The sequence below is a fragment of the Montipora capricornis genome, chromosome 6 (assembly GCF_036669925.1).
Source record: "Montipora capricornis isolate CH-2021 chromosome 6, ASM3666992v2, whole genome shotgun sequence".
In the NCBI taxonomy this organism is placed as follows: Eukaryota; Metazoa; Cnidaria; class Anthozoa; order Scleractinia; family Acroporidae; genus Montipora; species Montipora capricornis.
Window position 1 is genome coordinate 8,701,749 of NC_090888.1, and position 20,000 is coordinate 8,721,748.

The 20,000-nt window shown below is 39.8% G+C and overlaps 2 protein-coding genes across 2 annotated transcripts in view; both read right to left on the bottom strand.

The window, feature by feature from the left end:
* Window positions 1-20,000, bottom strand: part of LOC138053176 (uncharacterized) — a 126,332-nt gene that overhangs the window by 15,369 nt on the left and 90,963 nt on the right. Inside the window, exons 55-62 of the mRNA XM_068899838.1 lie at window positions 19,217-19,432; window positions 18,058-18,273; window positions 16,179-16,397; window positions 13,718-13,924; window positions 5,946-6,179; window positions 4,146-4,358; window positions 2,166-2,381; window positions 721-945 (exon numbers count right to left, since the gene is read on the bottom strand). Of these exons, the coding sequence (XP_068755939.1) occupies window positions 721-945; window positions 2,166-2,381; window positions 4,146-4,358; window positions 5,946-6,179; window positions 13,718-13,924; window positions 16,179-16,397; window positions 18,058-18,273; window positions 19,217-19,432 (1,746 nt within the window). The remainder of the gene's footprint in view (window positions 1-720; window positions 946-2,165; window positions 2,382-4,145; window positions 4,359-5,945; window positions 6,180-13,717; window positions 13,925-16,178; window positions 16,398-18,057; window positions 18,274-19,216; window positions 19,433-20,000) is intronic.
* Window positions 8,650-12,361, bottom strand: LOC138051454 (uncharacterized). Its single transcript, XM_068897650.1, has one exon. It carries the CDS (start codon window positions 11,450-11,452, stop codon window positions 10,526-10,528), a length of 927 nt encoding a protein of 308 aa, XP_068753751.1. The 5' UTR covers window positions 11,453-12,361; the 3' UTR covers window positions 8,650-10,525.

The window sequence follows — 20,000 nt, forward strand, 5'->3', positions numbered from 1 at the left end:
ACAAAAAGACCTAATCTTCTTGAAGGTTCAAATCTTTCCTCCAAATTCACTTCCTTTATAGTTCATCCAGTTTGTAGACGTTGAACGCACTAGATCAATGACGAAAACGCTACTTAAGATAGAGCTTTTCAATTCTGAATGAAGTTTTCGTTGATCTCAACGTCATAGATCTCAGTCCTAATTAACTCTCCCGAGTTGCAAATTTTATGAGTTAAAAAAAAAACAGCTTTATGCGCGCTCCCTTAATAGGCCATTTCCGAGTTCATGTCAGCCTCCTCTTCAAAGCGAACATGACCTAAGTGCGAAGTTTTTGTGGTGGTAACTGGTTCTACTTTACATATGAATGAAAAGTAATTTTCACAACAAACACTTCGCACTTAGACTCGATTTGAAGAGGAGGCTGGCATGAACTCGGAAATTGCCTATTAATTCGTAACTTGGCCACGCCCTTCAAAAGGACGTGAATTCTACAACTTAAAGTTTTGGGCAAACACAAATTTGTCATTGTCTCTTCTGACTTATAGGCTGGCGTTCACTCGACAGACATTGCGTGCCGTGGAACAATTTTCATATATAAAAATCCAGTCAGAGCTGAAATTCACCCAATCAGATCACTGCGATAAGCAACGCGAATTTCCATAACAAAAACAAACGGTCGAAAAGCCTCTCGTTTAGAGGTGGGCCTTTAAGAAAGAAGAAAACATTGTGTATTCATCTCACCGCATTTTCCTTTGTTCAAAAGCTTCAACCCTTTGTCACCTCTGGATGAGGCCCGGCAAGACTTGACCTTCAGAAAGCACTCATTTGGATATTCAGTTCCGTCCGAACCGCACACCAGCGCTGGCAAGTGACTGCAGTCGCTTATCACGGGACACTGGCATTTTGCTTTTCCTTTCACCTCTTTACAGACTTGGTTAGGTCGGCATTTCATCCCAGAGCAAGTTTCTGACAACATAACGACCAACATCACGTTTCTTGGTATTCGTTACAATAATGTAATAAAAAAAACGTATAAACTCTATCATTCCTAGAAATATGGGAAATAAGGCAAATAGGGGGTTTGGACTAAAACGTATTAGTAGAATTCTACTAGTACACTAATGCAAATGCTGTAATCTGATTGGCTGAGCCATTGAACACTATCAGCCATTAGTGTGCAGTGGCTGGAGGTCGTCTTGGAAATAACGACGTTTTTTTTCGTTTTTCCAACGTTTTGGAGGAAAAGTTGGATGCAAATGGTAATTAAATTTCTAAGAAGTCTAAACGAAGGACATTTACGGTTTCTTGACTTTCAAAAAAGTTGAAATTATTGAAAAAGCTGATGCGCTCGCGCGCACAACTTAGATTCAATCCGAGCGATCTTTTTCGGCGCAAACTTTAATAATACGTCAAGAAATAATTGGAAACCGTTATTTGAAGTAAATTTTAGTAAGAGGTGATAGTTGATTCGGCCTTCGGCCTCATCAACTATCACCTCATAGAAATCTCGAGCTCATAATCTAATTGTTAATTAGGACCTGTTAGCTTAGTGGATAAATATGGCGCGTTTTTACTGCCAAAATTTAAACGTGCATTCGGCAATTCAAACATTCAATTTAGCAATAGGACGTTTTCAACCGACCACTAGCGACACCAGTAACAATAGAGAAATGTACGACTTCTGGTGGACGAACAAAGCATGCTAAAGAGAGATCTTTTGTTTTCGCCAACCAACACGGCGGCGATGACATCACGTGAAAACCTCTAATTCAAAGTTAGGGTTAGTGTTCGGAAAATGTCATTTTAACAAACTGATGTCAGTTTTTCATGCGTCTGTCCTGTTATTGATCATGAATTTCGTCATAACATTGTCAAAGTAGCTGTGGATCCGCAGACTACTTTGACAATTTGATTTTTGGATTCGGATCTTTGGATTTGGATTCGGAATGTGGTATAACTCAAGGGGCATATAATTAGCTTATCTATATTTTTGTCCATCTCCATTCCTTCCATTGCTAGCACAAACTGAAGAAAATAAATAAATGAAAAAAAAAAACGAAAAATGAAAGCATAACGATTATTCTGGGACAAAACCATGGCTGCCGTTACACGGTCATATCGGTTTGGTAAGGAAAAGGAAGGGGGTGGGGGGGGGATTAGGCGGCTGAGAGGAAGAGAAAACATACCACAGCTTCCGTCCTTCGTGGGCACCAGTCCACTGCCCGATTCACAAGCCTTTGCCTTCAGTTTGCATTCATTATCATAGGTTTTTCCGTCGCTACCACAGACTTTCTCTACTGACGATGGGCATTCTTCCTCGAGGGGACATCGGCAATCGTGCAGACCGTTTTGTTTCGGAAAACAATGCTTGTTTCCGGTACATTTAACTAAATCACAGATACCTGAGATTAAAAAAAAAAAAATGACAGTCAGTCCATTGTATTTGTTCCAGTAAGCAAGTAACACTATTTCCAAGATAAGGTAGAGCTAAACATTGAGAAGTCCATTGAAAAAGGGGATTTTCCTTAACAAGGGAAAGCTGTCATTTTCAGTTACTTTCCCCGAGCAGCTTGAAAACTCTCTGGCTAATTTCGTTGACATGCTGGTGTCAAACAACAAACAACGGCCATTGGCTATTTTCCCAGTTCCATAATGCAATACGTTTTGGGGGTCTTTACATAAAAACAATACAAGTTAATTACTCTTGGGACTGTATGACGCTTCAGGTAACTGGATATTTATTGTTTTGGTGCAAATAACACCCCAAAATGAACTGTATTATGAGATTTGCGAAAATAGCTAACAGAAAGAAGAATTTTTTACACTTTCCAGTCACAGAATCAATTTTCATTGGCTTAGAGGTACTCTGATAAACCTCGATATCACGTTATGACAGCTTCTGACGCAACCATGCGGATGCTGGGAAGAGAAAAAATTACCACGGGAAGCTCTTTCGTACACGATATCGTCCACGTCCGATATTGTTTTTCTGCACCCATTCGTTTTTTTATTGAATCAATTTTTATCATTTAGGTTTAAAGTGTTAGGTTTGCGTTATCACTTTAGCCAAGTCTTGTCGAGTTTTTGAGTATGCGAAATTCAAATCCGAAAACAAATAAGAAACATTTGCCTTTGACTTGCCATGTGTCGGTGAGTAGTAAAACGCGACAATTTGGTTAAATTAAGAGACTTGTCAGAAATTAGCAGGGGGAAGGGGGAGGATGTGGAGATTTTCGGTAAAGCGACGAAATAAAATGGCCCTCCCTAGGTAAGGGATTGAAATGTCTTGAACCTTCCCTGGAACTCATTCTAACATTTACTGAGCCCCCGGATAAATAATGCCTCCAAATTTGTTATGCAGTAGTAGAAGAAAAAAATGTTTCACGACTTTTAATAAAGGAAACTTAACAAGTTAGTGATATCTCTGTTGCAGAAACAGGACCAAAAAAGCTTTTGGCTCAGAAACCAAAACACACGCACAGCGTTCAAAACTTTCAATAGCGTGTCTTGTTTGTATGGCATGATTTTCATACATGGTTTGTATTCGTTTTATAACGTAATATTAAAGCATCCCTTTATAATCACAGTGGCTTAGTTTCTGGTGACCCTCCCTCTTTGCTGTCTTATTTTTTTCACGGCCCTCCCTTTAGAAGGGCTCAAAAAACTGTGACCCTCCCCTATCTTCCACCCCCTTGCTAATTCCTGACGAGTCCTTAACCGCCGTAGAAAGACTTGCGAGCAGACGTTTCGAGCGTTAGCCCTTTCTCGGAGCTGCCTTTTCAAGTAAAATTTGGGCACAAGATGTGCGCGGAGGAAGCTTCTTTGCAAGGAAAACAAGGGAGAAATGTGCTATCTCTGAATTCACGGTCTGCCCATAGCTCAAAATCAGGGAGCTAACGCGAGAGACATTTTTGTGCAGCCACCGACGGCAATCGGAAGTGAGGGAGCATTTTTTCTTTTGAATTTGTCTTCACTTTACCACATTTACATTGTTAAGTGTCTTTTTCCCGTTAAACCAGATTTGGACTCTTTTAGTTTTAACTTGTCTCGACACTACCACATTTAAGCTGTTAAGTATCCTTTCATTGGCGGAGACGATTTGTTTAAAAATACCCACACACACCTTCCATCCATTATATTCCACCAAACAAAAAATGACCACTCACCACAATATCCTTTCCTCTTGGGTAAAACTTTCTTATCTGCTTTACAACTCTTGGCTCTCAAAAAGCACTCGTTCAAATACGTCTGGCCATCGGAACCGCAAATCAAATCCGCGCTTAAAGTACAATCCTTTTCGGACGGACACACACAAACTGGCTTTCTGCCATGAACTTCACAAGAGGCATAGTTGTCACAACTGGTGGTATCACATGGGGCTGAAAGATGTAAGAAAACCTCTTTCCAGCAACGTGTGAAATAATGTTCTAATTATTGAAAATCAAATTAAACTCCAACAGACTGTGCAACGAAAACGGGATAAACGTGGGGGATTCAGAAAACTGCATGGCTTTAAATTAACCATGTTCAGAGCGAGAATGTCCAAGCAGGGATAATAAAAAGCGACAGAGAATCCTTTCAATTTTGTTGAACAATGTTTGTTTTCAAAAACACTCAAATTTTCTCAACGTAATAATCCTATGATGCTTTTTCTATTGACAGACCTAATTGTGAATTTTATGTTTGTTTCTGTATTCCTTCCCGACTTGACTACTTTTGAATATGACGAATAGAATTAGCTTTTACTTGTCACTCGGGACAGAAAATTGAGCTACGAAGTTTTGGATTTGCCAGTCTCAGGGTGTCAAACAAGTTGAAAGGTGAAATGAGTCCTGGGATAGGATTTTTTTTTACCAAGTATTTGTAATAGTAATGGAACTGAGGCCCGATTCACACGGTACCGGACGAATTTTCTACCGGTTGAAAAATTTGACCGGCCATGTTGTTCGCACGGAACCGTGCAATATTTTTGTTCTGTTCACACAGAACTGACGAACCGGGTTAAAGTTTAATTTTTGCCAGTGTTTTTACTATCTGTTCATGCGCATGCGCATGCGCAAAACGCTACTTTACGAAATCCAAAATGGCGTCAAGAAAGAGAAAGGCTAACGATAGTAGCTGAGTTACCGCACATCCATGCAACCACTCCTTTGCCGTGCAAAAATTTAGACGGTCAAGGTGTTCACAGTGCACCGGTTAAATTTTCGACCATACCGGCTAAAAATTCGTCCTCGATTTTGGCGTTCAAATTTTTGAACGGCGAGGCGTCTAAATTTTCGTACGTTTAGCGTGGTTCCGTGTGAACGGAACCCCCTAAATGGACGAATTTTCAACCGGTAGAAAATTCGTCCGGTACCCTGTTAACGTAGCCTGAGTGGAGTCCAATTTGGTCTGTAATCATACGAGTGATTAACAAAATCGCAAGACCGCGTAGCGGGAGTCGGATTTGTTTGATCAAGAGTATGATTACGACCGAATTGTACGACACGAAGTCCTGTCTCCAATTAATCATAACCATTACAATTTCCAAGAAAACAAATGCATTCCTTTTTCACTGTCAAATGTTACAAATTCGTCCATTTTGGAAAATCCTCAGTTTGGTAGAGTAACTGGTTGTTGCTATGGTTATTGTGATAAATTCTGTGATTGGTGGATTAAGCTGAGTGTACTTAATGTGAATGGCTGATGTAAATGTCCAGTTACAGGTGTCCGATTACAGTGTCCGATTACAACCCTACACAATAATTAGTGAAAAATAAAGGAGTTAATGCACCAATCAAATTTGAGAAAACTGTAGTGGTTATGATTAGGAAGAGAATAGGATTTTTTTTGGCAAAAATAGTAAAACAGGACATCCTATAAGGCACAAGCAAAAAGATGAGCCACACAATGGGATTGGATGGTTTCAGTGTACTGTGCAAAATGAGATCAAAGTTGGCATAAAAACGATGAGCAATAAGGCTTACCGCATTTGTCCGAAGTGACTGGGCTCATTCTCTTTCCCATCTTGCAGGACTCCACTTCCATAAAGCACATGTTGGTATAGACTTTATGAGTAGCACCGTCACTTCCGCAGACTGGTATGGAGACCGTTGAACAGTCGATGACATCTGGACAGCGGCATTCCACTGTTCCTGACTTGAATGCGCACAATGCGTTGTTGGTGCAACTCTTCAGTGAGCACGGAATTGTTACAAGTCCTGCCACGGAGAGAAAAAAAATCATACCACCTTGGAAAGGATCATGAGTTTGTTTTAGTGGTGAACTTTCCTCTCACGTTCCCCGGGCTTTAAGGTGATTCTCTAGAAATTGGATTTGCCGTAGATTTCCGATGAAACATCGACAACTGCCGTAACATGTCAAGGAGATGATAAAAATGTAACAAAAAAGGGGTGGGACACCATGCTCGTTTCTATGGTACGACGCAGACGAATAAGACTATTTGAGCCACTCCGACAATCGCCGCGCACCCCCGATTCTGGACAAATTTAGCTCTATTTTATAAATGTAATCCATGTTATGACGCAGAGCCTGGTGTCATTCTCCGGTTAATTTACGTACGTACCCGAAAAATGTATTTGAATTCCTTTGTGAGTACTTAAAGGGATTATGTCACGCAAAATGATGTGATTTCATCACACCCAAAATGCCCAAAAAGTAGAATGAAACATTGCAATAACCACTTAAAAATGTTGAACAACACAAAAGAAATACAACAAAGAACACAAAAGGACAAGATTGAAACGGATTGCATTTGGGTAATCTTGAAAAAAGTCGGCCCGACGTTTTTCAAGTTTATGACAAATCGCCTTGATAAAGGTCGTTTCTGCTCAGAATCATCTTGTTTCTGATGTAACGATAATTTTACCAGTAAAGGAATTCCACTTTACCATTTTCGAGTCTAAAACTCGTGATTAACTAAACATTTTCCCTAAACACCCTAGAAGAACGTGACATAACCCCTTTAACACTCTAAAATAGATTTAACTTTAGTGTGGGCTGTTCGACTCTTAATGGCAAAGTTATGAAATAGCCAAAAAACTAGGCATAGATTTTGGTCATTTTTACTGGGTTGCCAGTATGGCAATCCCAGTCGGAAAATGAGTAATATTTCGTCGTTTTATTTTCCGTGTCGGTAAAAGTCTTGCCTGTCACTCCCCTGCTAAGTGGTGTCTGTGCATAGAGTCTTCTGTGCGTATTTTGTTAGGCTTGAGGGGGTTGGGGTAATGCGTAGATTTCTCTGGTGCACACAGGAGAGCACTAAATTAACCTCCAATGGCGTTGAAAGTCATTTAAACGCGAATGGCGTTTTAGTGCATCTTTAAACACAATATACCCTTATGGAACTCAGGAATTAACTTCAGTGAACTTTTCTATTACAAAGCTGTCAGATGCTCAGAGTGCACGCTTAAACTTGTGGTGAAAAGAAGTTGTGAGGGAACTTGAAATGATCAACATGTCAGCCCAGAAGCCAATGTTTCTCGATTCCATTTTATTTTTTTTTCAATCTTTCTGGGTTCAGTACTTTGCTAGTAACCACATGTCTTCTCAAGGGGCTATTTACCTAAGACTTCTACCATGGCACTACAATGTTATACAATACCAAAACAATATTGTGTACTATTAGAGCTACATATTACGCAAAGACAACTTCAATCTCCTGGAAGACAAAACGCAGCTCAGTTGACAATATGGAATAAAGCGCTGTGTTACTGCACTACCACACGTAAGCAATGCGTGTCTATTTTTTCTAAAGATGACAGGAATTTCTTCTCTCTGACAAATGATTAATAGGCCGGTAGCCAGGTTTTTAACCTAAAAAAAAAGATCTGTTTCGTCGTATGAACATGTGAGCCTAAGGGCCTCTGCAGGTACGACTTCTGGGTGACCCCTTAAATGGTCTTAATGATTCCCAACTTGAAAAAATTGCTTGGAACGCTGCAGTTTAATACCACCCAACTAAGTCCCTTCTGTTTTTGAGCAACAAGTACCACAGGCACCCAGTGTACGCACATGGAGCGTCTAGTCTAGGAAGATCGAAAGAGACTCTACTCGCAGGGTAATTTCCCACGCGAACGCAGTGAAAATGGTCACTGCAGGCGAACGACCCCGAACCGAAGAAAACCTGTTTCCTGCGTTTATGAGTTCGTTTTCTCTACAGACTGAAAAAAGAAAAAAAGGAGCGGGCAAAGACTGTTCATAACCTCTCTTTTAAAAGAAGACAAAAACAAATAAAATAAAATAAAATAAAAATACGAGGAACTCGGAGAAATAACCACGAACGACGATAAGTACAATTTTGTGTACTTGTTTTGTTTTGGTCCAAGAAAAAATGGTCTTAACTAGCACTGGCTGTTTACTAGATCGAAATTTCGTTATGTGACCACATGCTGAATCTGTAGGGGTTGGCTGCTACTGAACCAGAACTCACGATGCCTTCCTGGCGTTTCACTAAATAAATAAATAAATAAATAAATAAATAAATAAATAAATAAATAAAATAAGCCTTCCTCTCAAAAAACAAAAAAGAGAATTTGACACGAAAGTCACGGAAAGTTCAACATTACAACTTCCTGTTATTTTCGTTTTTCTTTTATTATTATTATTATTATTATTATTATTATTATTATTATTATTATTATTATCATTATTATTATTATTATTGTTCAAGATCCCTGATCCTGCTTTTCCAGTACATCTTAAACAGTCCAGTTGCCTCCATTTTGATCGATAGCTCGTGCTCAAACTTTCAGTGATCGACCTCAGCCGAAAACACACTTCTTTCTTAGACAGAGAAAGTCAAGACTTCACATGATTTCTCGTGCGTCCTAGTGCATGTAGAACATCCCATCCTCGTCACCAGAATGTAACATATTAGCAAGGATATAGCTTGAGACAATAAACAACTCCAGTTAAGATTGCTAACGCAACACTACACTTTATTCGCTAAGCATCTTGCGTAAGAGAATAACGATGCAATTGTCGTGAACGGGTCTCGCGACAAATAATCACGCGCTTGATGTAATTTTAAAATTATTTATTTCCTACGATTCTAGCTCGACACGTTGTCTCTGAAAAACTCTCCTCTCATACAGCACAAAAAAAGGTCTAAAGTTCACCGAGATTATATTTCCAATAGCTTACATTTCAAGTCTTAGGGTTCGGCAGTTCGGGTTTCAAAATCACGCAATGTAACGCTAGCGTCCGCGACACAATAGCTTAACACAACTTCCAGTTACCTTAATATATCACAGTGTTCGATGGTCGTCTCTGAAACTAGGCTATTGAAACATATAACAAGTACATAATGTTATGGAATACGAATTTTGTATCCTTATAATTAATATGATTCTAATTATAATTGCGATCTTCCGCAGAATCACGATCCAGTGTGACAAGCAGGGACCACTGTGATTTTTGTCGTACCGTGGCCCCTGTGTAAAGATCTCCAAAATTAAAGGCAAATAAGCTGTCTTCCTTTGTTTGCTTCAAGTGCAAGGATCTGTGGGTGATTATACCATAACAGTCCTGCAGAGTTCCTACTAGTTTTAATTCTAAAAATTGGGGGTCCATGGGAACTCCAGCCACCTAAAATTCAGGGTCCTTTTCTATTTTGAGGAATCCAATCTGAATTTCGTGTGTATATCAGGGACTCACAGCGCTCAAAAACCATTCATAACGGCCCTCAAAATCTTAAAAGAAAGTTTGAAAGAAATACAACACAACTATTTGGTCAAGTGGAGCCAACTGTACTGAAAATACAACGATTTCAATAACACTTGTTAAGATCTGCTTTTCCTGCACATTCAGTAAACTGCGCAAAAATACCTTTGAATTAGTAGGCACCGTCCTTAATGAATGTTTAGGATTCTTTCTGTATTTCAGGTCGTTTCGTTTTGCAAATTAGTGTAAGCCCTAAGAAAGGTTCTCTGATGCGCCCAACAGTGGACTCCAAAGTTAACCAGACCCATAATGAACAATATATAAAAACATTAACATCTTTTATAAAAATAAAATACCAGTGATAAATGATATTATTCTTCTCTTAGGTTAATGTAAAATCAAACAATATGTAACTGATACGAAATTATTATTTTGGTGAAATAAATGTCATGTATTAAATTAAATCAAACTTCAACATGCAGTTAATTAACTCTTACCTGTCTTAACATTGTCACAAAGTAAACAAATCCCCTTCAAAACAAAATCGTCCTTGCTAAGGTTAAAAAGCTCATTCACATGCTGTGGGAAACTTTTCAGCAAAAAAGAAAATAGGGGTCCACTTTTTTCCCTTTCCCGTCCCAGGTATATATTTGGGCTTCCGGCTTCTATCTAGAAAGCTCTTAATCTTGGTGACGTCGGCTTTAGAAGCGCCAGACATATCAATCCTGATCATGAGATATCACTTAAGTTCGCAACTATGATACAAAAATACTGTCATGATGTCTAAGCAGAGCCAAGCAGTTTCCACAAAGTCGTGCCTCTAAACCGATCGTGCACTGTTCTAAAGGTCTCTAAAGAATGACAAGAAACAAATCTTGCCATTCTAGACCTCTCTCAGTCCAAAACAACTTCTACATAACCCTCGCCAAAATTCAATGGAACGTGATTTACAAAGTGAGTTTATCTCCAAAATAGACAGGACTATTGATATTATGTTCTTGGCAATGAAGATAAACACATCTCTGCGGTACTTTGCCCACACCACTAGGCGAATGATCAAGAAGGGCAAATTGACAAAACCTATCTCTGCCAGATTGCGGAGGATTGTTGCTCGGAAGTGAATCTTTGTGTCATCGCTTGATAGCTTGTTTTCGAACAATTGCCAAAGTGACATTAGTAGACTGACAGATGCTACTACAACCATTGCTATTCCGAAGTCCATTGTTACTCCGAAGTTTTCACAAATTGTGGTAACACTTGAATTTGCAATGGTCGGGTCGCTTTCATTTCTTGTAGTATTTGCACTCGAGCAATTCGTGTTCCCATGTTCTTTGTCACCCAAGACGATATCTATCATGTCGACAACATCGAAGAGATCAATGGCCATTTGGTAAGAAAGCTTGGACACTAGATCTTTGCGCTCGTCAGATCGATCTAAATCGTCGGCATTGTGTAACAACAACAGCAGCAGAGGAGGTGTGACGCACAGAACTCCCTTCAGGACATTAGGTCCAAGGAAACTTTTGTTGTCAAGTCTGTCTCCGGTAGTTCCAAATATGATTCCAATGTGTACCACAAGGGCAATTACGTACGCAAACCACACATAAAATAACGAACGAAGTTTTGCTTTTCTACAAAGTAAAAGGAGAAGCCACACGACCACTGCCGGTACAAATAAAATACCTTGTACTATGGGAGGCCATAAAGAATCCTTTTCGTAATGAACGCCATAAGCGATTAGAAATGCCCATTGTATAAGTAATAGAACGAAGAACGCGGCACGTCCTAGATGCATCCAAGAGCACCTCATGATACTGTCCAACTTTGCCAGCAGGATATGCTTACTGAGGTCGAATTTGCTAGAAATATACAGTGATTAGCCAATTACGCAGCGCCACACTTCAGGGTTTACGTGAGCGTAAATAGAAACTTGGTTTAAAATGCAGAGACGAGATGAAATATTAATTACATCAGCGACCAACACACTTTTACTCAAGTTTTACACAAGTTCTACTTAAGTTTACTGACAGAAAATACAGAGCAACATCAAGCTGCAAAGATGTCATGCAAATGTAAATAGCCTGACAGTGGCTTTCCCAGAAGAGCTGGCGCTTTCGTAGAAATCCGGAAACAGCTGCCTCGGTTTCCGAAATCAATGGTGTAATATGATTGGCCGTTTGTTGCAAAATTCAACAATGTATGTTTGTATGCAACAATCTATATTCAACTTCAACATAGGACAGAGCTGCAAAAAATTTCCCGGCTGGCGCCGGTCAAATTGTCCTTTGCTCGGACATATCCCATTTTTGGCCGGAGAAACATCGATAATTTTTGGATATTTATATTTATATAAATGACTGACGCTCATTGATAGGCAAGTCTGAATCAAAATGTCTTGAGTTCTTATTTAAACTTTTGTTTGTTAGATATTTGTCTGATGTTGTCAGGTAAACTGTTCCACAGTACGGGTCCAGATTTGAAGAAAGCCCTGTCTCCAAATGTTTTGCATTTTGTTTTTGGAACCAACAACTGATCTTTGTTTCCGAGGTGGTAACGTCCTTCCGGCTTCACTCGTATCAGATTTTCCAAATATGAGGCTGCTAGACCATTGCTTCAGTTCTACGTCTTATATACGGTTAATTATAAAGTAGATGAAATTGACTGAGGCTTCAATCTAGTTGATTTTCATCATAATAAAAGCTAACTGGTGTGCATTTACAACAAGTAACAAGCAGAATCCATGTCCGCTGATTTGACACAATTTTAGCTCGGATTTTTATGAATAAGGGTAAATCTTAAAATGTTTCACTGCTATATCTTATTAAAAGGGACCGGGTAAATGATACCAACAGACAACTCTCTTTTTTTCCATTTAGAATACTAGAACGACAGCATAATTTTGCTACTTTTCGTCAATTTTAAGTCTATACTCCATGGGGAAAACATTACCTAATCCTTGCGACGCATGACGTCTGTCAATACAACTCTTATCTACATTACCATCACTGAAAAGCTTTATTAAGGGAGTGCCGGAAGTGATGATTGATTTCTTCACTTTGAGCCTTTTTAATATAAATTTACTGCATTTTTTCTTCAGTAAAGTTTGAGAAGAAGTTTCCAAATATTTTATATAAACGACCCACGCGTCGTGACACGTAACACAATGAAATCTGCGGTCAATCGTTTGAGATGAATCGTGTATATAGGCCACGTAAAGTTTACAAGTTGTCATATGTGAGTTTACTGCTAAAAAGGTTTTGTTTCCCTGGAAAATAGAATGTTTAGTTAATCGCGGTATTTATAGCTTAAGTGATTCACACGGAAATGTCGACAAGTAGACAAATGAATCTAAACTTACTTTCTTGTTATTTTGATTTTCGCTCTTAAATTTGAAGACAAAGGGTGCCATGACCCTTGTACCGACACTGAGAGGTTTTGTTGTCCTTCTCACATCATGTTTACAAAATCCACACGGACTAATACTAAAGTAATTCACACCCGTGAGCGGTACACATTTGTAAGACCCGCTAATTTCCGGTGACGACTTGGTGAATGACAAAGCGAAAATTTGCAACGACAGCCGGAAATTTTATGACTACTACGAATCATCTATTAAAAGTTCTTGGTCTGGTAGTTAAGTATCCGTCTTTTCCCCTCCTTTTTCACAAACGGCAATAACACTAAACCTTTGCTACTCCACTCCTCGAAGGATTAAGCTTGGCGTCATTGAAAATTAGCCATTTTATCAATGTGCGCGAGCTAATTCGCGCGCCAATGACGCAAGAAATTGAGCGCAGTACAGGGACGGCAGAACGTATTTTGTATCGGCGGGGGGGGCGGAGGATAACAAGTAAGCACCGGAGACGCTATCTTGTAGGGAGTTCTGGAGGAATTCTCCGCCAGAAAATTTTGAAATCTTGAAGCTCGGAATGATACTTTGAACATTCTAGGAGAGATATCAAAAAAATACACGTGGAGTAACCGGCTCCGCCGTGCCTGCAGTAGGGTTACGCAATGCAAAAGCAGGGAATCACCTCAAGAGTTCAACAGTTTTGGTTCTATTCTGTGAACTTACCACATGCTCCACGCTTAATAAAAAGACCCATTTTCTTCTCGCAGGACTCTTTCCTCGCTTTGCATTCATTTTCATAGGTTTTGCCATCGCTGCCACATACGGGTTCTCCAAAGCTGCCACACCCGTCAGGACATGCGCAGTCGGCGTTTCCCTGGGGATTTACTTTGCAGTCGTGATCACTTGGACATGTGGCCTTGGAGCAAGGAGCTAACAGGAGAGAATTTTGTTAAATACATTGAATGTTAAACTTTGGTATAATTGCATAGGTAATTATTGAAAATTCTCCGCGCTCATTGGTTACACTTGAAGTGATTATTTAAGAATTAGACCCGTGGCCCTTGAGGGCGAAGGGTCTAATTGTTTTAGTATCACCCAACTAGTCGGACAGAAAAGGCAATAATAAAGTTAGCAAATGCAAGTTGAAGAAATACTTAGTTGGGAATAAAACGAAAGAAAGCGTCACGCTTTTCGCTACTCGATGACTATTACTAATAGTCCTCTAGTAGCGTAGCCAATCAAAATGCAGCATTTGCATTAGTCCACTAGTTGGGTGATACTTATACGTGATAATCACCTAAGCGGTTTTTTCAAAATGACCGCAGGCCTTTTATCGAGTTGACAGACGAAGAAATTAATTGTCTTAAGGGACTGGTCAAAAAGTATAGGGGGGGGGGGGGGGGTGGGCCGGAGCATTTGGAAATGTGGTTGATAAAAAACACATGGCCCACCCCCTCCCTTCGGCACAAAAATGACTGACCCACCCCTAAAGCAAGGTTGGAAATTACATGACCCACCCCCTAATATTAAAACATGCATTATTGGTTTCCTCTTAAAAACCCAATAAAACCTGTTCTGTGCGAGAGCAGTGACGAAGATTTTGAAGAGCAAGAGATGATGACGGTTGAACAGGCCGAGCTTATGGAACAATATGTTAACGGTGATTTATGAAATAAGCAGAAATATCAAGACAATCCTAACAAACGTATTCAAAATACCAGAAACTTTTACATGGCAGTGTTACATGTATCTATTCAGACTCTTTTGTTAGTTCGTTTGTTTTTTCCATTTTACAAACCGTCATAATATTGATACCTATTGTTATGAAAAGAAATAGGACCTCGTGTTTCTTTGTTTGCTTTGTTTCAAGAATATATGTAACAAGTTACAACATAGGAGACCACACTAAGGCATCAGAATTTTAAACAGCAATGAAATGTACAAACAAAAATCGTACATTTTATTAAAATTGCATTTTAAAAAGGACACAACAGATTTGAGAGTATTTTTAGCAGTAATTTCACCTGGCTGTGTTTTATATATCAAGACAGTGTGGTCAACTGTCCCGTTACTATGAAGACTTAAATGTGTGCCCGTCTATGTTATAAAAATAGGGTGACCCACCCCCTAAGGGTAGCTGAAAATTGCACGACCCACCCCTTGCACAAGGCTCAAAACCTCATCACCCACCCCCTCTCTGCTCCGGCCCACCCCCCCTATACTTTTTGACCAGTCCCTAAAGAAAACACATATTTTTTAAATAATCACCCAAGCAAATTATACTAAAACAATTTTTCAGATCGCCTTCGGCGAATAATTGTTAAACGTCGTAATTCAGGGGCTTAGCCGGGGGAGGGGGTCCTAGGGTGCCCGTGACCCCCCCACTCTGAAAAACAAAACAAAAATTGCTTTATAAATTTCAAGTGATCTCAACTAGAGAAAGTCAAATTTATTGTGCAAGTTTTTGAAGCGACCAAAATGACACCATTGTAGCTGAAATACTCCCGGGCTAATGAAAAAAAGTACTTGAATTTTGATTTTCTTTTTACAAAGTATCCTGTGGAGAATACAGGGAATTGCAATTGCATATCCGAAGGTTCCGGGGGGAGGGATGGGGAACATGCCCCCTATTCTTCCCAGATACCGGTCCCTTAGAGCGCTTCCGCCCCCGCAAATGAAAAATCCTGCCTACGCCCTTGTTATTAAGTTAGGACAATGCCGTTACTTACTACACTACGACTGAGTTTTAAGACAGAGTTATAAAATTTAAGCTTGTTGAAATAATTAACCAGATCGCTTCCACAAGTGCGCGATCAAAATCCAATTTCTCCTTGTGGTATAAAAACAAGAGTTGTAGCAACATTCATTTTTCGTAAAATCTCGAATTTTCAAAAGATTGTCTGGTTTATCTCGTTTAATAGACTACCGCGGTCATTTTGATTTCTTTTGTTTAAAAAGATACTACGGGATGACAAAATTAATATGTATTCGCCGCCTGGGCATCCCATAATAGCTATTGGAACAATGTAACTCAAAATGGCCGCCGTATCGTCGAAGTAGTCTATTGTTCAGAGATGCACTTTCAATATTCAGTACCCTCGGCTGACTGCTAATGAGGCAAAAGATGTAAACAAAGATTGCCCAATACGAGGTTTTCGGTCCTATGTTTACGATGAGTACTTACAGCATTTTCCTCTTGCTTGAACTTCAATTCTCTTCTTCATCTGACAAGACTGCGCCTCCAGGACACAAGTGTTAGCATACGTCTTCCCGTCGTCCCCGCAAATCCGCCTCTTGACCGCGCGGCACTGGTCAGCCGATGGGCATATGCACTGCGCAGTACCATTTGCTGCCACAGTGCATTGACCATAATAGTTCTGACAACTAGAGAACGAGCAGGGGCCTGGGGTCAAAGCAGATGAGAAACTATTTGAATCCTGATTGACTGCAAACACGAAAGTATCACTAAAAAGTAATGCTGACATTCTACCCGCCTACGACCTACTTGCAGACAAATGCTTTTATTTAAGCGGGATTGACGCCATACCTACTGACAGTGGTCTTGTTTAGAAGTCGAATAACTCAACACGTTAACCAGATTTTGAGAAATTTTGTCATCGAGGGGACGTGATTTGCCACGTGATAACAAGACTTGTTGCGCTCAGGTATCCTTAATTAAACCACTAGACTTGATTTTCGATTACACCATCGTTCCTTGAAGAGGACCACACATACCTCAAACTACATTTTTTATATTTGTCTCCTTTTCTTCACACAATTATATTAGATGTGTTTGAGTGTAAAATTGTAACTTTTTATACATACTCTGTTTTACCTTCTACATATACCAGCTTTTGAGTTATTTTTAAACCACTCAGATTTTTAAACAAATAATTATCCCAGAGTGACGATCGAAATAAGAAATCTGAGTTACATCTCTTCGTGCATTTACCAGGGTAAAAAACTTATTATTAATTCCTTCACTTCAATTGCGGACATCATCATTGCTATTGTTTTTAAGAAGGGCACTAGCATCACGAAAGGACCTTAAATTAGTTTGCAAAACAATGTTAAAAACAAATCAGTCTCGTTTGAACAAGAACGCTTTCTGATTAATAATATACATGAAAAAATTATTCAGTTCTGATCGGCTAAAAAAGAGTGCTGTTCTCAAGTAACACGGGTGCAACTTTGTAACACGAGTACAAATTACAAATGCACGTTTCCAAGTTTACAGTTCAATGACTTGACACACATTGTAATCAGTTTCAGCCCATCAGTTCAATGGACTTCACAGAAAATCAAAGCGCGCGCTGCAAAATTTCACTTGGTTCGATTTTCTGGCATCCTTTTTTACGTGGGATGCCTGTGGCAAACCACGTTTAAAAATGCCTTGAGCGTCGTCGTAGTCAGATATGGAAATTGGCCACATATTTGTCAAGAAGCTCGGAGCTTGTCACTAGGAGTAATCATTGATTATGAAGTGCGTTCGTTGGGAGAACGTTGGAGGTTGAAATCACTAGACGAGCCGAGATGCCATGAATACGATGCATTTATGTAAAGGACGTCTATCGCAAGTATTGGTATGTGAGGATTGTGGAATACGGCTAAAAATGGGAAGTTTGGAGTAAAGAGGTGATAACGTCACAAAAACTAAATTGTTGAAAGTCTTGAAATCTTGAAATTGTCTGAGAGATTATTACTCTAAATATTCCTTGCCAAAAATCAAATTGAGTCCATGCAAACAATCACGAGGTGCGCGATCGTCATTGGCGCATGTGACGTAATTCAAGATGGCGTTGAAAAAGCAGACGAACGAAAAACGAAAACTTTCGTAAGCTAATCCTATGCACAGGATACCCAAGATTAGAATTTGCGTTCCACGTTAGGAGAACGCAATTAATGGAATAAAGAAGCACTGATACATTTTTCAGCCTACAAAATTGCACTCCGCGCTTTTGCTGGTCTAAAAAATTTACTAGACACTATTTCTACCAAATTGCACTCGAAATCATTTGATTAACTATAAAAAAAACAGCAACTAAAATTAACGAGCACCTTACCGCATCTTCCTTTGTGTTTCACTGTGATCTCCGCCCCATTCGCGCAGCTCAATGCCCTCAATTTACATTCGTTATCATACGTCAAGCCATTGCTACCACATACGGGATCTACCGTATTTGAGCATTTCTCAATGCTTGGGCAGTCGCACTGGGTGGAGCCGTCAGAGTGGAATTTACACACCGCATGGTTCAAACAGCGTGCAGCTTGACAAGGATCTAATGTTATCACGAGAAACAAAAAGATTTCTAGTTTTAAATCGTTGTGTCAAACTCTACAACATAATTCTGACAATAGAAGATACTGTGCATTTGGTGAAAACCCACTGCCAATGACAGAGAGGTTTCCGATGGTTCACGGATCTACATTTTTAAGAACGAAAAGCAAAGCAAATTTATACAAGTCCTTATTTAACGAGGGTGAACACTGATTACTGGTAACCCAGTAGTTTACATAGTGGTCCTCAAATGAATGAAAAACAAAGCCATACAAATGAACAAAACAGAGTTAAGGATGCAAACCGGTGAGAGGCAAACCAGTTGGCTGCTTACAAGCGCGGCCGAGGAGTTGAGCCTGGGAACAACAACAACTCCAGAGGAGCGGAGCGGGACCTGAACCCGGAATCTCGGACAAATCCCTCCCCCAAAGTCAGTCAAAACCCCTCCCCCCCAAACAATGTTGTTTTCTTATCGCCAACTCTTCCTTTTTCCGTTACCAACATTGAAGGGGGAGGCCGGGGAAGAGGGGAGAGTGCAAGTAGAAAATGTAACGTCAAGGTGATTTTCCCTCATCTTTGTCTTCCCAGTTCAGTGTCTCAAATACTCTTGTCGCTTATCGTGGTCTTTTATTATTGGTCCCTCCACAGACAAGTACTCGGCTAGATGAGCCAATTGGTCATCGCTGATACACACTTGGATTCCGATAACTAAAAGTGGTATCTTTCGAAGGTCCAAGTTTGAAGAGCAGTGTCAGCGAGATATCGCTACAAAGGGCCCGAACGCGAACACAAACCACAAGCAAAAACAAAAAGCCCTCAAACGAAAACCCCTTCAATTAAAGGGATAAAAATTTCAAAAAGAAAAGACAGCGCAGGATGTCATGGAAAGAATCCCACAACAGGGCATAAATGTAAATGTATGAATTTCCCAAAACTTCACTCACCGCACATTCCCTTCTTGTCCATCTCAATCGGCTGGCTCGTTTTGCAAGCTTCCACTCTCAATCTGCAAAGGTTTATGTAAGTTTTCTTGTCACTGCCACAGACGGGTTCGTAGTCTCGAGGACAGTCATTCTCGGTTGGACACTGACAGCTGGCACTCTGGTCAATGTTTGGCACACACTTCTTGCCGTCAGAACAGCGAATGTTCTCACAGACATCTGCAAAGGGTAAAATCTTACGTCACCATCAAATAAAGAAATAACCAGCGTGACCACGCTTCACGCTCACGAAAAACGGCAAGCGTCGAGGCGAAATTTGTTCTTCACGCAAAGTTTGGCGTGAAGAACATAGAGCTTTACGGAAGGTAACCTACTTGATTCTAGTTAATGTCATTTTTCGAGAAAGTTCTTGTAAGAGAGAAATAAGTTAGAATATGAAGATTTTCAGGATTAAATGACAAGCAGTATGTTACAAGCCTCAAGAACCTTCTTAAGTGTACATTCCAAATAACGTTTCAGTGTTATTGGCAGTGATTCTGTTTTCGCTGTAAAATGATCTTTTCCTTTTTACGAAGATTTGGCACTTGGCTGAGGCTTAAATAATTATCGGTTCTAAAATCCTTTTTTTTTTTGCAATATAAACACCTTTTTTGAAAAAGATGTCCAACAGATTTTATTGCAAACATTATTTTCCCCGGTTTAAAGTTACTCTCTTAGAGGTATAAAGGTTCACTCTGACGTATCCTACATGTACAAGTACTGCGAGAAGCCATTTCGCGGCAGACAT

Bases quoted from the DNA above. Each gene is read 5' to 3' on its own strand.
- LOC138051454 (XM_068897650.1), bottom strand. From the start codon at position 11,452: ATGAGGTGCTCTTGGATGCATCTAGGACGTGCCGCGTTCTTCGTTCTA.